The sequence below is a fragment of the Macaca nemestrina genome, chromosome 11 (assembly GCF_043159975.1).
Source record: "Macaca nemestrina isolate mMacNem1 chromosome 11, mMacNem.hap1, whole genome shotgun sequence".
Classification (NCBI taxonomy): Eukaryota; Metazoa; Chordata; class Mammalia; order Primates; family Cercopithecidae; genus Macaca; species Macaca nemestrina.
Genome location: NC_092135.1, coordinates 9,464,670 through 9,485,200, shown reverse-complemented (window position 1 = coordinate 9,485,200; position 20,531 = coordinate 9,464,670). Strand labels below are relative to the sequence as shown.

The 20,531-nt window shown below is 42.8% G+C and overlaps 1 protein-coding gene across 47 annotated transcripts in view; it reads right to left on the bottom strand.

Moving 5' to 3' along the window:
* The window catches only part of LOC105492460 (cytoplasmic linker associated protein 1), a 309,888-nt gene that overhangs the window by 254,803 nt on the left and 34,554 nt on the right, over window positions 1–20,531 (bottom strand). For all 47 annotated transcript variants that reach the window (XM_011759589.2, XM_071072569.1, XM_011759597.2 and 44 more), the window contains exon 2: window positions 9,386–9,865. In XM_011759589.2, the coding sequence (XP_011757891.2) occupies window positions 9,386–9,580 (195 nt within the window). In that variant the 5' untranslated portion in view covers window positions 9,581–9,865. The remainder of the gene's footprint in view (window positions 1–9,385; window positions 9,866–20,531) is intronic.

The following is a 20,531-nucleotide window of genomic DNA, read 5'->3' as shown; positions in this document are numbered from 1 at the left end:
CACTTGATCCAGGGGTATCATGTGCTCTGTAAAGCAGCTTAGGAGAGACTAAATCTTCTACAGTCTACCAAGAAAATGCTACCCAGAAAGGGAGAAACAGGAAAGGAAGAAAGACTTTTTCAGAACCCTCTGCAGCTTACACCTTTTGGTTCTTTATAACCCCATTTAATCCCACTTCTCTGTCAAGGCCTCTCTAACTAAGCATACCCTAACATTTTTTCTTTCTCCACATGACAGAATTTATACAAATTCCTATGATGCAATTTAGCACTGAATTATTTCCTATCCTACACTGTGCACTGTCCTCTCATATGCCCTACGTGTCCCTCCAATCAGACCACAGGGCAGAGACAAAGGGAACTCTGGGTTAACAGGGAATCCACAAATTTCAAATATAAGGCAGCACAGAATGGCCTTGAGCCAAATGTGCATGGAGATGAAGCCCACACAGATTGGACAGACCTAGACAGCCTAGGCACTAGGCCGGGACCGTACCCAGTTTTTCCCTACTGCATAAGTGTAGCAACTGGCACATCATACGTGTTTAATTAACTCTGATCGCTGCATAAGGACTTGAGTTCAAGTCTCAGAAATCTTAATTACTAGCTTTATCACCTGGAACAAGTTAGCTAATTTTTTCAGCATCAGTCTTCTCAGGTGTAAAATGGGAAAAACAATGTCTCTCTCATATGGTAATTATAATTTTAAAAATGAACACATATTTAGCACAATTTCTGGCTCACAGTAAATGCACCACAGCCATAGACTATCATTATTATTCTACAGTATTAAATACAGGTCCACAATTGCTTATCCAAAACTCTAGAGGCCAGATACATTCTGGAATACAGAATTTTTCAAATTTTTAGGAAGGTAAAATAGTGCACAGAGAGAGAGAGAGATTGTGTGTGTGTGTGTGTGTGTGTGTGTGTGTGTGTATGTGTGTCGGGGGGTATAATATAGCCCCTTGAACAGAATCCAGGGCAGCAACCCACAATCAAGCACATTAATATTTTGTAGTGAAACACAGCCTAGCCAGGTAAATACAGACCATAAATAGTCTCATGTCAGTTCACTTCAGGTCAAATGGCAAATTAGTATTGAAAAACAGCAGGCTTTCAGAGTGTTTTGAATTTTGAAACTGCGGAGAAAGGCCTGTGGGGCTGTATTCACAAAAAGCACCAAGCCCCTGCTAGGAAGCGTTGTTTCCAATGAGCCCAGTAAAGGTGCAGGTACTTGCACTGGTGTGGTGCGGTGTGGATGTGAGGCTGCATGTTACTGCACTGCTGCGCAGAATCAAAGCTGTCAAGATGACCCAAGAAAACTGCGTAGCATAAGTCCCCCCCAATTCCCTCCGGTTGTATAGCCCAGGCAGTCTCTCCAGGACAGGTCATTCTTAATATTTCATCTCTTCTCACCTGAAGAGGGAAGAAGGAAGAACAGAAGCAGCTGGAAATGAGTGCAAGAACCTATCCCCACCATTTTTCCCTTTCAGAAAGTTTTAATCAAGGCAGACAGGAAGAGGAGAACAGATCAATGAGGACAGCCATATTCCAAATTTGGGGTTATTTTTATTATTTAATGTCTCCTGCCAGGATTCCCATGGTCACTATGACAACATGGAACCTTCACAAATTCTTCCAGGTTGAACAGCACCCCCATGGTGTGGCACAGTGCTGTTCTGAATGTATGCTTATTTAAATAACCAATTACTCAACCCACAGATGGCTTCTACCACCAAAGAAAGTCCAAGCCAGCTCCCTGTAGATGATTAGCAGTAAGCTAACAGAATTCAAACTGATCCTAATACGAGTCTGAGTGAGAGAGGCAAGTTTTTCTGAAGTATCACATAAGGTAGTCTAAAACCAAACGTGATCTATTTAATCCAAACGAATGCTCTCCCCTATTCCCAAATTATATGCAAATGATAAGCCTTCCTACCCATCTCCCAGATGAATCACTAATGGTTCTCACCACTGAAGGAAAAAGTGTTTACCTAAGTGGCACACAGTTGGTACTCAATGTTCTAGTGAAGGGATAGGCAAACCATGATCCAAGGGCCAAAGTGGCCCTCAGCCTGTTTCTGCAGATCAAGTTTTACTGGACACAGCCAAGCCCGTTCATTTACCTATTACCTGTCACTGCTTTTGCAATACAGTGACTCATATTAGTTGAATATTTCAAAGAGCATATGGTTTCACGAAGCCTACAATATGTACTATCTGGGTTTTAAGGAAAAGTTCACTAAACCCTGTTCTTATGAAAGCAGCACTAGCCAGAAAATCAGGGACCTATATTTAAATCTAGTTCCATAATCACTAGTTAAAATTGCCTCATTATTTCTGGGCCTCAGTTACTTCCTGTATAAAATGAGGACACCACTATCTATTTACCCTGCAGGGTTGTTATAAAGACTACATGAGGTAAGACAGATTAACATACCTCAAACTAAGTAAGGAATAAATGGTAGCCATTAAATTGCCATTAATACCACATACACATTTATCTGTTAAGGAACAGTTAAATGCAAAGATACTGAAGCTCCAGCCACTTTTTTTTTTTTTTTTTGAGATGGAGTCTCGCTCTGTTGCTCAGGCTAGAGTGCAGTGGCGCGACCTCAGCTCACTGCAAACTCTGCCTCCCAGGTTCAAGCAATTCTCCTGCCTCAGCCTCTGAGTAGCTGGCACTACAAGCATGTGTCACCACGCCCGGCTAATTTTCGTATTTTTAGTAGATACGGGGTTTCACCATGTTGGCCAGGGTGGTCTTGAACTCCTGACCTTGTGATCCGCCCGCCTGGGCCTCCCAAAGTGCTGGGATTACAGGCGTGATTCACTACGCCTGGCCATATTTTTTTTAATAAGGAATTGAGTTGACATTCATCTACCTTCCCTGTTAAGAAAAGAAATAACAACACACAAGTACTATTGTTGGGCAAGCCAAAATTACTTTTCCATTCTCTTTTTAAAAGAAAGCCCTTAATTAAAAAAATAAATAAATAAATAAATAAAAGGCCGGGCATGGCGGTTCACACCTGTAATCCTAGCACTTTGGGAAGCCGAGGCAGATGGATCACGCAGTCAGGAGTTCAAGACCAGCCTGGCCAATATGGTAAAACCCTGTCTCTACTAAAAATACAAAAATTAGCCTGGTGTGGTGACGCATGCCTGTAGTCCCAGCTACTCGGGAGGCTGAGGCAGAAGAATCACTTGAACCCAAGAGGCGGAGGTTGCAGTGAGCCTAGATTGCATCACTGCACTCCAGCCTGGGCGACAGAGCAAGACTCTGTCTAAAAAAAAAAAAAGTTCAAGAAGCCAAGGTTACAAGGTCAGGTGTAGTGGCTCATGCCTGTAATCCCAGCACTCTGAGAGGCCGAGGCAGCCAAATCACTGGAAGTCAGGAGTTCGAGACCAGCCTGGCCAACATGGCAAAACCCCGTCTCTACTAAAAGTACAGAAAAAAATTAGCCAGACATGGTGGCACACGCCTGTAATCCCAGCTACTCAGGAGGCTGAGGCACAAGAATCATTTGAACCAGGAAGCAAAGGTTACATTGAGCCAAGATCGTGCCACTACACTCCAGCCTGGGTGGCAGAGTGAGACTCTGTCAAAAAAAAAAAAAAAATCCAAGAAGCCAAGCTTCAAAGTTTTGTTAAATATAAAGCTAATCCCTTTAATCTAAAATATTAAAGGAATCATCTATTAAAGAAATGACAAATAAAGCTGAAACTGTACCTCAGGAATTCAATTTTTAAAATCTTGATTTATAATTAAGAAAAAAAGGGAAGTAGGAACTAAAAGGTAGTTTCCAGGTTTCGGTAAAGCCACCAGCAACACCTGGCTGAGGAGTCTATGTTCCTGAGATCACTCATGGAACCAGTACTTGTTGAGCACCCACAATGTTCCATACTCTGGGCTCCAGATGTGAACATGCAGATGCTGCCACTACACTTAGAGAACTTACAAACCATAAGACATGGCCCTTGAGTGCAAAGACCACCTCTATTAAGTCATATAACATATTAGAGCTTGAGGGCTCCCAAGAGATTATCTAGTCTAACATCTGCATCGTACAAACAGGTTAACTGAGTTGTCCATGGTTACAAGCAAGTTAGTGGTAAACTCCAACTTCCTGACTTTCCTTCACACTAATCTGTCTCTGCTTAGGAATTACTTCACCAAGAGTCAAGTCTGAATCTTTCACTCCTCTGTAACCCTGCAAATGTCATTCTGGAAAAACCAACCAACCTTCAAACTTCTCATTTCCTTTAGACAGTGTTACTACTTTCTTCTTCTGTCTTCCCACAGAACTCTGTGTATTTGCATTACTGCACACATTACACTGTTCCGTAACTTGTTTATCAGTTTCCTCTCCATAGACTACGAGCTCCTTGAAGACAATTACTTTCGCACCAACCTAATAATTTAACATCCATGCTAACCCAGTTCCATCCCAAACCTCCTTTTCCTATTAGGAGCCTGACAGTATTCAAGTATCTGCCCTCTTTCACATGGTCACATGCTTCACTCAAGGGAGGCCCCCACTTAAGACCAGTAGGTTAAGCATGACATTCAAAAGAAATCACGGACACTCGTTTTCCAGTGGTGCTGACGTGGGCACGCAAAGCCACTCTGGCAAATGTGATGAAAGAAAAGTCTGCTGGGGAGCTTCTGAGAAAGGTTTCCTTCCCCCAAGTGAAAGGCACAAGAAGATACTCTCCTTCCCTGGACATTGCCTTAACTACTACTGGATTTATTTGAGACACTAGATTTCCTTGGAGAACTTTAGGTCATTTGAGTCAGTTTCCAATTACTCTTAGAAGCATCCTAATATGCACATAGAAAAAGTGGTGGAGTTGTGACTCAAAAACACAGACAAGGTGATTTCACAGACCTTAAAAATGTAACAACCATAGATAACAGATAACATCTGACTGAATGAGGAAAAGCTTTCAGCTTTTTTTTTTTTTTTTTTTGAGATGGAGTCTTGCTCTGTCACCCAGGCTGGAGTGCAGTGGCATGATCCTGGCTCACTGCAACTTCTGCCTCCGGGTTTAAGCAATTCTCCTGCCTCCGCCTCCCGAGAAGCTGGGATTACAGGCGTGTGCCACCATGCCCGGCTAATTTTTGTATTTTTAGTAGAGATGGGGTTTCACCATGTTGGCCAGGCTAGTCTCGAACTCCTGACCTCATGATCTGCCTGCCTCAGCCACCCAAAGTGCTGGGATTACAGGCATGAGCCATCGCACCCAGCCCGCTTTCGGCTTTTAAGAACTAGAACAGTATAAACATGCCCACTCTCACCCTCTTATTCAACATAGTACTGGAAGTCCTTCCCAGAGCAATTAGGCAAGAGAAGAAATAAAAGGCATCCAAATTGGAAAGAGTAGGTAAAATTGTCCCTATTTGCAGATGACATGATCTCATATACAGAAAAACCTAAAGATTCTACCAAAAAACTCTTACCACTGATGACCGAAATCAGTAGTTACAGGATACAAAATATACAAAAATGAGCAGCATTTCTATACACCAAACAACAAACTAGCTAAAAAAGAAATCAAGAAGGCAATTCCGGCAGGGCACAGTGGCTCACGCCTATAATCCCAGCACTTCGGGAGGCCAAGGTGAGTGGATCACCAGAGGTCACGAGTTCGAAACCAGCCTGGCCAATGTGGTGAAACCCCGTCTCTACTAAAAATACAAAAATTAGCCGGGTATGGTGGTGCACGCCTACAGTCCCAGATACTCGGGAAGCTGAGGCAGGACAATCGCTTGAACCCAGGAGGCGGAGGTTGCAGTGAGCTGAGATTATGCCACTGCACTCCAGCCTGGGCAAAAAAGCAAGACTCCGTCTCCAAAAAACAAAAGAAGAAGAAGGAGGCAACTCCATTTATGACAGCTACCAAAAATAAAATACCTAGGAATATATTTAACCAAGGAGATGAAAGACCTCTACAAGGAGATGAAAGACCTCTACAAGGAAAACTACATAACACTGATAAAAGAAACTGAAGAGGATACAAACAAATAGAAAGACATCACATGCTCATGGATTGGAGGAATTAATATAGTTAAAATGACAATAGCAATCTACAGATTGAATGCCATTCTACCAAAATATCAATGACATTCTTCACAGAAATAGAAAAAAAAGTCCCAAAATTTGTATGGAACCACAAAAGACCCTGAATAGCCACAGCAACCCTGAGCAAAAAGAACAAAGCTAGAGGCATCACACTAACAGACCTCAAAGTAAACTACAAAGCTGTAATAACCAAAACAACCGGGTACTGTCATAAAAACAGACACATAGGCCAATGGAACAAAACAGGGAACACAGAAATTAATCCAGGTATCTACGGCCAACTGACTTTTGACAAAGGTACCAAGAACACTCACTGGGGAAAGGCCAGTCTCTTCAATAAATGATACTGGGGAAACTGGATATCCAGATGCAGAAGAATAAACTAGATCCCCATCTCTCACCCTATACAAAATCAAGTGTAAATGGATCAAAGACCTAAATGTAAGACTCAAAATGATAAAACTACTAGATGAAAACATTTAAGAAATGTTTCAGGACATTAGTCTGGGAAAATACTTTATAAATAAGACCTCAAAAGCACAAGAAACAAAACCAAAAATGAACAAATGGGATTATATTAACTAAAAAGCTTCAGGGCAACCAAGAAACAACAAGGTAAAAAGACAAGCTACAGAATGGGAGAAGATATTTGCAAATTACTCCTCTGACAGGAGATTTTTTTTTTTTTGAAGCCAGTTAAATTTAGCAGTGGGGAGTCATATACCAACTTTAGTGACACTATGTTAAATTCTGATAACTCATTACCATTGGACCAGCCAGACGGGGGTTAATATCTAGAATAAACAAGGAACTCAAATATCTCAACAGAAAAAAATACATATATCCAATTTTTAAAATCGACAAATAATCTGAACAGACATTTCTCAAAGAAAGACATACCAATGACCAACAAATACATGAAAAAATGTTCGACATCACTAATCATGAGGGAAATGCAAATCAAAACCACACTGAGGTATCATCTCACCCCTGTTAGGTTGGCTATTATCAAAAAGACAAAAAATAATAAATGCTGATGAGGATGCAGCATTTATTATTTTCCCACTGTTGGTGGGAAAGTAAACTAGAACAGCCACTATGGAAAACAGTATGGAAGTTCCTTAAAAAACTATGAACAGAACTACCATAGGATCCAGCAATCCCACTAGTGGGAATTTATCCAAATGAAAAGAAATCAGAATATGGAAGAGATATCTGCTCCCCCATGTTCACTGCAGCACTATTCACAACAGCAAAGAATGAACCTACATGTCCAACAACAGAGAATGGATAAAGAAAATACGGTATATATATTCAATGGAGTATTATTCAGCCATGAAAAAGAATAAAATCCTGTCCTTCACAGCCAACATGGATGGAACTAGAGGGCATTATGTTAAGTGAAATAAGCCAGGAACAGAAAGCTAAACACCACATGTTCTCACTCATATGTGAAGCTAAATAAAAGTTGATCGCATACGTTAAAAGCAGAAGAGAGGATAGCAGAGGCTGGGAAGGATAGGAGGAAGAGAGGAGTAGGAAGAGATTTGTTAAAGAATACAAAATTACAGCTAGACAGGAGGAATAACTTCTGGTGTTATATACCACTGTAGGATGACTAGAGTTAACAGTAATATAGTTTCAATTAGCTAGAAGGAGGATATTAAACGTTCCCAACACAAAGAAATGATAAATGTTTGAGATGATGGATATACTAATTAACCTGACCTGTTCACTACAAATTATAATCATCAAAACATCATTAGGTATCCCACAAGTATGTAAAATTATTTGTCAATTTTTACAAATAACTTTTAAGAAAGAACAAAATTGTAGTGACTAGACTCTATCACCTCTCATCTCTTTTAACACTCCCACCATCCAGCACCAATGCGAAACACGTTAAGAAGCAACCGATAATTTCAGCTAAGTGAATAAACAGATGAATGAAATAGAATTTTAGCCAGAGTTTTAAGACAGGTAGGATAGGCTGGGCGCGGTGGCACAGGCCTATAATCCCAGCATTTTGGGACGAGGAGGCGGGTGGCTTACTTGAGGCCAGGAGTTCAAGATCAGCCTGGGCAACATGGCAAAACCTTGTCTGTACAAAAATATAAAAATTAGCTGGGCATGGGGGTGCATGTCTGTAGTCCCAGCTACTTGAGAGGCTGAAGTGGGAGGACTGCTTGAGCCCAGGAGGTGGAGGTTGCAGTCAGCCGAGATAGAGCCACTGCACTCCAGTCTGGGTGACAGAGCAAGACTCAGTCTCGAAAATAAATATATGAAGACAGGTAGGATAAATGTTATATCCAGTGATAAGTGAAGTATTAGGGCCATAGGTAACGTATTTAGAAAACAGAGTACATACCACAGCAAAGGAGTCCTGTGACTTTTTAAGTCCAAACCAATCTCAAAAGATTGAGTCAATGAAAACAGCACAAAATATTCTATTTCTGTAAGCCCCTTCAACAACGTCTATAGCACCTATTAGCAGTCGTGCAAGCTTTCCACTCTTCCTTCCATCTCAATCTTGACCCAAAGGGGCCACCCTCTAGGGAAATGAAAAGAGAGAGTAAGGGGATGGGGATAGGGGAGGAAGCAGAGAGAGGAACACCACCTCTTCAGCACTTCAAGTTCAATCTAGTTTTCATTCACAAAAACTGTCTTTGAAAGGTAAAATGGTCAACCTTCACAACTCATTTGACCCATGGGACCTGGCCGCCACCCCCAGCCCCTGCCAAGGTCACATGAACAGCCTTGACCTTTATATCCTGAAGGATATCCTCTAGGCCATTACACACAGTCACAGAAAAGTCCTTGACAACCTATTTCTGTCCAGGTACCTGGGCCAGCTTCACAACAGTGACCTGAAGGTAAAATGCTCCACACCCTATTACCAATTCAATCCCCCAGAGAAAATCAGTGAAGACATTTGTTATTTATAAAGGGCAACTCACCAAGGTCTCAGGACCTATTTGCTGCAAAACACAATATACACATTAACTTCAAGGCTACAAATGCTTGCCAACTTTCCAGCAAAAAAAAGCCTCCCCTTATCTGTTCACTTGACCTTCTGTCAAAGTGTTAAAGGATAAGAATTTTTTGATCTTCAATGAGTATCAAAGAAAACTCTACTTTCTCCAGAATGAAACAACCCAAGGCCACAATCTGATTGAGTATCTTACTGGAAACCAAGGAAGCATGCTGACTGCTTACAAGGCATTTTTATAAGGGTCAATTTTGATCTACCAATGCAGCCCAGCCACCTCCAAAAGTGCCTTCTAAAGCACAGCTTACCTTGTAATTGCTAGAGTTCACCCAAGAGGTAGCAAGTCCATCCACAAGTTTATCTAACATGGTCTGGTCATGCTCAAGGTCAGCAGACTTCTGTTTGTCTGAGAAATAGTCTATCAATTCTTGGCCAACCTGCAATCGTTTCCCCACATCCTTCTGCAACACCTGCGCCAGGCAGGACTCCATGCGAGGCTCCATAGTGGAATTCAAATCCAGATCCAGCAAAAGCTAGAGGGCAGTCAGGATGACTCCCTCCCAGCAGACGTATCGGGGAGGTTGCCTCTTTGTTCGCTGAAGGTTACTAAGAGCCTGTGTTTCAAAGATGCAATCTGGGGAATGGCAACAATGCACCATGTGTGTCTGAAGAGCAGCTGGTAGGATATTAAAAGTCCAATTTAAATAACTAGTAGGAGATAAAGGAGTGAGTGGCAGAGTGATGTTCTACTATTGGGTCTGAAATACTTCATAATTCAGCAGTCCATTCTGAAAAGTAAGAGAAGAGAACGACAAATTAGCACAGATAACACAACACTCAAATGTTACGAAACATTAAATCAAAGACAAAGCAATTCATGCTGCAGAAGCATTTATAGTCACAAGCAGAGTGAGAAGCACGAACGGCTTGGCAACCATATCGGAATAACATAATTATTATTTTTATCAGGAAGAACATCGAAGCCCAAAGAAGAGCCAATGAGCCACACAGTTGGCGGGTCGATGTTTTCCACAGTTTCCCAGCTTGTAAATGCACCAGTCAGGAAAGCAATCTTCTGCTTTAGCTAGAGTATTTATTTGTAACTTCAATTCTATTTCCCACCAGAAATCTAACACCACTCTGTGTCTGAATCACTGTAGGTACTGCAGCTTACTGCCTTACTCTCAGTCTTCTTAAAAAAAAAAAAAAACCAAGTATGGGAAATGAGGAAGGCTCCACAGAAAACACTGTTGACCAAAGTGGCCGGCTCGGTCACATTAAACAAAGTCAAGGGCAGCACCTACATCACACTACTTTACAATGGAGTAAGTGGTAGCCTCCACCTCCTCCTCCCTACAACAAAGAAAAGAAAGACACAAAAAGAGAAAGGAGGTGGGCGCAGTGGCTCACGCCTGTAATCCCAACACTTTGGGAGGCCGGGGCAGGCAGATCATTTGAGGTCAGGAGTTCGAGACCAGCCTGACCAACATGGTGAAATCCCGTCTCTACTAAAAATACAAAAATCAGCTGGGCATGGTGGCAGTGCCTGTAGTCCCAGCTACTCAGGAGGCTGAGGCAGGAGAATTGCTTGAACCCAGGAGGCGGAGCTTGCAGTAAGCCAAGATCGCGCCATTATATTCTAGCCTGGATGACAGAGCACAACTCCGTCTCAAAAAAAAAAAAAGGCTGGGCACAGTGGCTCACACCTGTAATCCCAGCACTTTGGGAGGCCGAGGCAGGTCAGGAGTTCAAGACCAGCCTGGTCAACATGGTGAAATCCCATCTCTACTAAAAATATAAAAACTAGCCGGGCATGGTGGTAGACACCTGTAATCCCAGCTACTCGGGAGGCTGAGGCAGGAGTATTGCTTGAACCCAGGAGACGGAGGTTGCAGTAAGCCGACACAGTGAAACTGCACTCCACCCTGGGTGACAGAGCAAGACTCTGTCTCAATAAAAAAAGAGAAAGGCAACAGGCTCATATTCTGATCAGTTATTGACACAGTATTCTCGGCTAACAATAGCACCATTTGGGCCTAGTGTTTTGATATTAAAATTAGGAGATCGCAAAATCATGTTTGAGTAGGGCAAAGTACATGATATGGGAAAAGTACCCAAAACTGTTTTAACTACACAAATTGCATAAGCTCTCTTGTTAACCTACAGCTGCTGGAGCATTGTACACATTTATTTCTTACTTATCCTAAAACCATTACTTAATTCCTTTCATTTTAAACCAAGAAGACCCATAGGAAACCTATCTTCAAGATTTAGTACCTCCCTGATACTGTGCCAAATTGAAGTTTTTTTCACACCAATAGTAAGTCCCAACTTTCAAAGTTTCCAGAAAATATATCTTTGTTTTCTAAATAAAGTAAAATTAAAATTCTCAGTAGAATAACTCACAGTCTGAACACAGCAATTCTCTCCCTTTCTAATACCACCCCATCCCCACCCCTCATCTCAACATAAAAACATTGAGATTCTTTCTGAGGTATGGAATCACATACATCAAGTCACTCAGTGAGGAAAACCCTCCTTCAAAGCCCCAGCACATAACTACCCATCTTCTACTTTACTGCTTCCAATAACACAGAAGAGTGAGGGAGGGACAGCATTCAACAGGACTTAGTATCTCACAGAGCAATCCTTCCTTATATTGAGGAGAGATCTGCTTTCCAGTCACTTCCAAATGCTGGAACTAGTCCCTCCTTCACAGGAAAGAGCTTCAAAAGCAGCTATTATCCTTCATTCCAATTTTTAGTACAAATATGATACTTCCAGTTCCTTTATCATCTCTTATGTTGGACGAAAGAAGGTATCAACGACACGGGAAAACTTAAGAAACCAAAAGGATTTCTTCCAGACCTAATATTAGTCCAAGAAGCAGACCAAATAAGCACCAGGCTGATGGTATATTAAAAATGGCCACAAATTCTTTGCTACTCCTCCCTCACCAAGGTGGAGTCCAGGTTCCCTCCTGCAGTGACTCTGGGCTTATCCCTGTGAAATCAGCAACTACAAAAGCAAGCAGAGACTTGCTATGCAAGCAATGGAACTTGCCCTCTTAGAATGCTGCCCTGGGATGGCCATGCTGTAAGGAAGCTGGTCTAGCCTGTCGGACATGAGAGGCCACGTGGGGAACCAACACGCTCTGACCAACAGCCAGCAGCAACTGCCAGACATGTGAGTGAGACCATCTGGGACCATCTACCCATTCCAGTCGTCATCCGACTGCAGTGATGCCAGTAAGTGTAAGGAAATAAGCAGAAAAGCCACCAAGCCAAACCATAGAATTATGAGAAATAACACTTCATTGCTGTTTTATTTAAGCCACTATATTCACAGCAGTTGGTTACACAGTAACAGATAACTGATATACTCCTTCTTCCTCTAAACAACTATCATTCATTTTCATTCATTCTCAATGAAAAACAATTTCATAGTGTTTACTCCTTCAAGAGGCCTAAAATGAACAGATACTAACCAATAATAATAATAATATAATAATAAAATTTAAGGAGCTACATGAGGTGTCAGGTTCTGTGCTTATGTAATACTGATTTATACAATACTATCTCTAATTTTTCAATTTTATAAAGTAGGTGTTAACATCCTTATTTATAGATTAAGAAATTGAGGTAAAGTAAAGGTAAGCAATTTTCCAAGGTTGCATGGACAATGAGTTTCCTTCCCCCACCTTGAAAACATTATTAGAAGTCTTAGCCTAATTCTGTTTTGACTCAAGAGGAGGTCAGATTTCCTGTTTAGCTAGGAAGCAACAGGCAAGAGAGCAAGGTCTCCATTCCTTAAGTAAACACTAGGAAAGATCCCATTTGTTCAGGTCTCCCTACCATGATTTATAAATATATATCATAAGAAAACCTCCCCTTCAACTAGAATTGAATAAGATTTCTAACAAATAAGCTTATGGTTCTTGAACGTAATTATGCAACAAAGGCTTAGTACACTCAGAAATAGGTCACAAATTCCTATGAACGAAATGCAAACAATGAAAGAGACTGGAAGCCCCTAGGCTTTCAGCAGATTGAATTCTCTCTTCTTTTTCTTCCTAATTTACAACAAGGTAACTATTATCTCTTACACTTATTCCTACTAAACTGAGGTTTTTGAACTTTTTTAATGCTTTTGTGTGTTTTCTACATCTCTACTTTCAGGGAATATTAATCACATAGTTCCAAATTCACAAGGTACAAAAGTGCAAGACCTGCCTTCCACCCCTGACCCTCCCAGCCACCCAGTGTCTCTCCTTAAAAGCAAGTAATGGCCGGGCACAGTGGCTCACGCCTGTAATCTCAGCACTTTGGGAGGTCGAGGCGGGTGGATCACGAGGTCAGGAGATGGAAACCAACCTGGCCAACATGGTGAAACCCCGTCTCTCCTAAAAATACAAAAATTAGCTGGGCATGGTGGCACGTGCCTGTAATCCCAGCTACTCGGGAGGCTGAGGCAGGAGAATCCTTGAAGCAGGAGTCAGAGGTTGCAGTGAGCTGAGATCACGCCACTGCCCTCCAGCCTGGCAACTCAAAAAATAAATAAATAAGGCCAGGTGCGGTGGCTCACGCCTGTAATCCCAGCACTTTAGGAGGCCGAGGTGGGCAGATCACGAGGTCAGGAGATCGAGACCATCCTGGCTAACATGGTGAAACCCCGTCTCTGCTAAAGAATACAAAACCTTAGCAGGGTGTAGTGGCGAGCACCTATAGTCCCAGCTACTTGGGAGGCTGAGGCAGGAGAATCGCTTGAAGCAGGGAGTCAGAGGTTGCAGTGAGCCGAGATCACGCCACTGCACTCCAGCCTGGCAACTCAAAAAATAAATAAATAAGGCCAGGCGCGGTGGCTCACGCCTGTAATCCCAGCACTTTAGGAGGCCAAGGCGGGCGGATTACGAGGTCAGGAGATCGAGACCATCCTGGCTAACACGGTGAAACCCCGTCTCTACTAAAGAATACAAAAAACTAGCCGGGCGTAGTGGCGAGCGTCTATAGTCCCAGCTACTTGGGAGGCTGAGGCAGGAGAACGGCGTGAACCCGGGAGGCGGAGGTTGCAGTGAGCCGAGATCCGGCCACTGCACTCCAGCCTGGGGGAGAGAGCAAGACTCTGTCTCAAAAAAATAAATTAAATAAATAAATAAATAAATAAATAATAATAAGTAATGTCACCAGTTTCCCATGTATCCTTTCAGAAATATTTTTAACTATCAAAACAAATAAATATATGTGTTCTCCTCCCTGTATCCTCTAGGAAGAGTTTTCTAAACATTTACAATTAAATCATAAAAAGAGAAATCAAAAAATAATTGTATTTTAAAATGCAGAAAACTTAGAAAATAAGAGGAAAAAAGAAAGACTTGGAGGAGTAAGAGAAGAAGGAGGAGGAGTTACAGGAGGAAGAGGAGCTGGAGGAGGAGGAGGAGAAGTTACAGGAGGAAGAGGAGCTTGAGGAGGAGGAGTTACAGGAGGAAGAAGAGCTGGAGGAGGAGGAGGATTTAGGAGAGGAAGAAGAACTGGGAGGAGGAGGAGGAGTTACAGGAGGAAAAGGAACTGGAGGAGGAGGAGTTGGAGGAGTTACAGGAGAAAGAAGAACTGGAGGAGTTGTTGGAGGAGTTACAGGAGAAACAGGAACTGGAGAAGGAGTTACAGGAGGAAGAGGAACTGGAGAAGAGGAGGAGGAGGAGGAGTTACGGGAGGAAGAGGAATTGGAGGAGGAGGAGTTACAGGAGGAAGAGGAACTGGATGAGGAGTTGGAGGAGTTACAGGAGGAAGAGGAACTGGATGAGGAGTTGGAGGAGTTACAGGAGGAAGAGGAACTGGATGAGGAGTTGGAGGAGTTACAGGAGGAAGAGGAACTGGATGAGGAGTTGGAGGAGTTACAGGAGGAAGAGGAACTGGAGAAGTTGGAGGAGTTACAGGAGGAAGAGGAACTGGATGAGGAGTTGGAGGAGTTACAGGAGGAAGAGGAACTGGAGAAGTTGGAGGAGTTACAGGAGGAAGAGGAACTGGATGAGGAGTTGGAGGAGTTACAGGAGGAAGAGGAACTGGAGAAGTTGGAGGAGTTACAGGAGGAAGAGGAACTGGATGAGGAGTTGGAGGAGTTACAGGAGGAAGAGGAACTGGAGGAGGAGGAGTTGGAGGAGTTACAGGAGGAAGAGGAACTGGATGAGGAGTTGGAGGAGTTACAGGAGGAAGAGGAACTGGAGGAGGAGGAGTCGGAGGAGTTACAGGAGGAAGAGGATAAGGAGGAGGAAGAGTTACAGGAGGAGGAAGAGGAGGAACTGGAGGAGGAGGAGTTGGAGGAGTTGCAGGAGGAAGAGGATAAGAAGGAGTTACAGGTCGAAGAGGAGCTGGAGGAGGAGTTACAGGAGAAAGAGGAACATGAGACGAAGGAGGAGTTACAGGAGGAAGAGCAACTGGAGGAGGAGGAGGAGTTACAAGAGGAAGTGGAGCATGAGGAGGAGGAGTTACAGGAGGAAGAGTAACTGGAGAAGGAGAAATTGGAGGAGTTGGAGGAGGAGGATTTGGAAGAACTGAAAGAGGAGGAGAAGGACCTGGAGGAGGAGGAAAAGTGGAAGGAAGAGGAAGAGGAGGAATTAGAGAAGTTGGAGAGGGAAAAGAGGAGGAGGAGTTGAGGAAGTTGGAGGAGAAGGAGAAAAAGGAGGAGAAAGAGGTGAAGTTAGAGAAGTTGGAGGAGGAGGAAGAGGAGCTGATGGAGCTGGAGGAAGAAGTAAAACTCTTCCATCCACCCATATCCTGCCCAGGCTCTCCATGAGGGAAAGGTAGAATAAGGAAACCTAGGTCTCGTTAACCATAACCAGTGGTCACTTATGGCTGAGCTAAGTAAAAATCAGGTCTATTTTATTTAAGACATAATGGGAGGCACTAGGATACAAAAAAAAAAAACAGGACTCAGCCCTTGCCTGCCCTTAGTGAGATCATGAACTACCAATTACAATCCCTGCAGTCGGTTCTATCATCAATGTTCAAAAGAGTAGTGTTACAGAGAATTATCTTACAGCAGTGTTGACATCAGAGATTATTCAGAAGGTAACACTATTTCTGAGTCCAAAAAAAAGTTCAATTTTCATACATTTTCCTAAAGAACATGAGAGACATTAAAATGATACAGAAGAAACAGTAGAGGAGGTGACAATAGCAAAACATCTTTATTCTTCATCAGGAAAAGTTTTCTCTTTTAGCAAGATCTACTATGAAGGCTACTGAACATATTAAATGTCACTGTATCAGTCACCTGAGAAAAGGGACACATTTCGGATATTTCTAAAAAAATGGTCCAATTCTTCCCAAACCCAAACCCCTTTCATTCCCCAACACCAACGTTCTATGCCCCCACTACAGTAGTTAGGTTCCAAGCATCTCAACCTTTTCCTGTCACATCATCTTGGTCCACAGGGACAAAACAATAAAAGGTCAAGACAATTGTCCTAGTCTTGCTCCTTTATAGTACCCTGGAAAGTAGAAATTATCGGAGGAACCAGAACAATAGGCCAACTCTGCTGCAGGCCAACAGGAAGAAGTTTAAAAATACCAACTTCAACAAAAAGGAAGGAACACACAATAAAAAAGGACATCTTGATGTAATGAAAAGAGGCATCAAGTTGGGAATTTTGGCCTCTGGTCTTGACTCCTGAGTGGCACTGTGGAGAATACCAGCTCTAGCATGCATCAAATAAAATCAGGAATGGAAAAGGAAATGCACAGAGCCTTTAAAAAAAAAAAACAGCACCTATCTCCAGCCCCTTAATTACCATATCTACCTGTGGCACTTACACACACTATCAGTAAAGAACTATTAACAATGGGGGATGGAAAGAAGAACAGAATCAACCATAAGCTCTGACAACTTTTTTAATCCACTGTAGACTTCTTTGTAAGAAATTAAAAGTCGGACCATTTATACTTAGTAGCTTAAAACAATCATGAATTAATATTTCTCATAAGTCTACAAGGTGGCTGGGGTCAGCTGGGAAGATCCTGTGCTAGCCTTTCCTGGGATTATTCATGCAGCTGAGTCATTTGGCATTTTTACTGCAGCTGAAGGCTCTACAGTGGTGTCACTCACATGTCTGGGACTCTGGTGCTGGCTTTTGGCTGGGCCTCTCTCCACACATGATCTGTAACCTTTCAGTGGCACAGCCTAGAGTTCATCATGTAGTGGCTGGAGCACTCCAAGATGGCAAAGGGGGAGGCTACCAGGCCTCCTGAGGCCTGAGATCCACAACTCGCATGTTACTTCTGCCACAATCTATTGGTAAAAGCAAGTCACAAGGCCAGTTCACAATGAAAGTGTGGGGAAGCTGGGCGCGGTGGCTCATGCCTGTAATCCCAGCACTTTGGGAGGCCAAGGCAGGTGGATCACCTGAGGTCAGGAGTTCGAGACCAGCCTAGTCCACATGGTGAAACCCCATCTCTACTAAAAACTAGCCAGGCGTGGTGGTGCGCACCTGTAATCCCAGCTACTCGAGAGGCTGAGGCAGGAGAATCACTTGAGCCTAGGAAGCAGAGGTTGTGGTGAGCTGAGATCACACCACTGCACTCCAGTCTGGGCGACACAGTGAGACTCTTGTCTCAAAAACAAAAAACAAACAAACAAACAAACAAAAAAGTGTGAGGAAATGGATTCTACCAATCAATAGGAGGAGCTACAAAATACTGTGACATGTTTTTCAATCTAACACATATGTACGCAATGGATATTTGTAGAATGAATAAATGGATGAAGTGAATATATTCACATACCCTGTTTATCCATTACCAGTCTATCTCAATCACTTTTATTTACTCATCAACTTATCAAATATAAAATCTCACTATAGAATATACTAAAGAAATAAGTCTATGACTTCACTTGAAAGAGCTTCCAACATACTTGGAGAGGACAGGACATACATACACACAAAAGGCTTATCAATGTCGGAGGTCAACACAAACACAAGATGGATAATTGGTAGCTTTAACGAGTAAAATACTGCACCTGCCAAATAAGGAATATGAATAAGTACTATGAAAATTTTAGAGGAAGGAATGGCTTAAGAAGGCTTGGAATGACCAAGTCAAAACTATATAAACAAGATTCAGCTTAAGCTTTGTGTTAAAATGTGGCTAGGATGTGCATTCAATAGTTATGGTGGCCAGGCCCAGTGGCTCACACCTGGAATCCCAGCACTTTGGGAGGCCAAGGCAGGCAGATCACCTGAGGTCAGGAGTTCGAGACCAGCCTGGCCAACATGGCGAAACCCCATCTCTACTAAAAATACAAAAATTAGCCAGGCATAGTGGCGCATGCCTGTAATCCCAGCTACTTGGGCGGCTGAGGAAGGAGAATCGCTTGAACCTGGGAGGTGGAGGTTGCAGTGAGCCGAGATCACAAAACTGCACTCCAGCTAGTGTAACGGGAATGAGACTCCATCTCAAAAAAACAAAAACAAACAAAAAAAATACTTATGGCACTTAAGGAAAAACAGCATAAGCAAAATGAGGGAGGTGAAGTGTGGTAAGGCAGACACAGTGAGATACCTGTGAGATAAGTAGGCATTATTATTCTCATTTTGAAGATACAGAACTGCAACTCAGAAAGGTTAAAAAAACAAAAACAGGCCAGGCGTGGTGGCTCACACCTGTAATCCCAGCACTTTGAGAGGCCGAGGGGGGCAGAAGTTTGAGACCAGCCTGGCCAACATGATGAAATCCTGTCTCCACTAAAAATATAGAAATTAGCAGGGTGTAGTGGCACACGCTTGTAATCCCAGCTACTCAAGAGGCTGAGACAGGAGAATCGCTTGAACCCGGGAGGCGGAAGTTGCGGTGAGCCAAGATCGTGCCACTGCACTCCAGCCTGGGTGACAAAGCAAGACTCTGTCTCAGAAAATAAGAATAAAATAAATAAATAAATAAATAACAAAAACCAAAAAACCTGCCTAAGGTTTTAAAACAACTGTCAAGCAATAATTCAAAACCAGAGCTGCCTGGCCCCAAAGTTTGTGTTCTTTTCACTATACTACAAACTCCACTGAAAGTTCAAAGCATGGGCATTTACTAACTGAAACATGAAAATGTCTCAGCTACAGCATGTGGGGCATAAGATGGAGAAAATTAAGAAACATGAAGTCAAATCATAAATAAGGAGTTCAAGAAGCCTTAATAAAATAATATTCCATATGAAAGTATCAAGAAGGAATTAAATTACCAGCACCAATAAATCAATAACCACATTAAAAAATCTCCCTGGGGTCAGTTGCGGTGGCTCACGCCTGTAATCTCAACACTTTGGGTGGCGAGAGCAGGTGGATCACCTGAGGTCAGGAGTTCGAGACCAGCCTGGCCAACACGGTGAAACCCCATCTCTACTAAAAATACAAAAATTAGCATGGTGGCAGGCACCTGTAATCCCAGCTACTCGGGAGTCTGAGACAAGAGAATCACTTGAACCTGGGAGGCAGAGGTTGCAGTGAGCGGAGATTGCACCACTGCACTCCAGCTTGGGCAACAAAGAGCAAAACTCTGTCTCAAAAAATTTAAAAAACAAAATCTCCCTGGAAAATAGGATTGAAAGAGGGTATGATAATTTAAAGCCAGTTCTGGAAGAAGGTATGATAGTTTCATGCCAGAAAGAAGGTATGATAGTTTAAAGCCAGAAATTAGCAGGATTTACTCACACTAAGTCAGCACGTTTCTATCAATAAGACAAGCTTTTTTGCATTAGGATGATTTCTGCAACAATTATAATATGATTGAAAACGAAGAAAGACAGATGCGCTGCCATGCCCTGCCAGCAGGAAGTCTGTTCTTAGTCTACCTGTTCCTTCTGTCCTTTCCTTCTCTTTTTTCTCCCTCCCACTGTCCCACTCATTTTGAGGCCCACACATTCACTCAGTGAGCAAGCATTTACTCTGACAGGTATTGAACTATGCTAACTACTAAAAATCACAGAAAGTAAAGACTTCATCAAGGCCTTCAAGAAGGTCACTGTCTGAAAGAAGAAAGAGACAAACACAAACAGTCAAAATAGTATGTGGACAAGTCTTAAACCAGAAGTCTGCAGAAGGTGCTGTAGGCAGAAGAGAAAGGAAGATAAAAGTGCCTAAGGGAACTCAGTAATGCTTCAATCAGGAATTGCAAGGATGGGGCACTGCACCTATCAACTAAGCACCACGCAGCTCAGCACTGGGAGCTCAGCACTGGGGCAGCCCTGGCTCTCATCTGTCAGTCACAGGTCCTTCCCTGTCTTCCACTGCAGACTCACACTCCAGCCTCCCTGACTCCCTCCCTATCTCCTCTCAGCTTCCTTAATGGTTTCAGCACCCACACAGATGACAACAACTCCTCCTTTCTGCCTCCTCAGACGTTTGACCTTCCAGTTGTCTACTCCCAGGAATCAGCAATCTCTCCTCTGCTAGCTCATTCCCAGCAGCTTGTA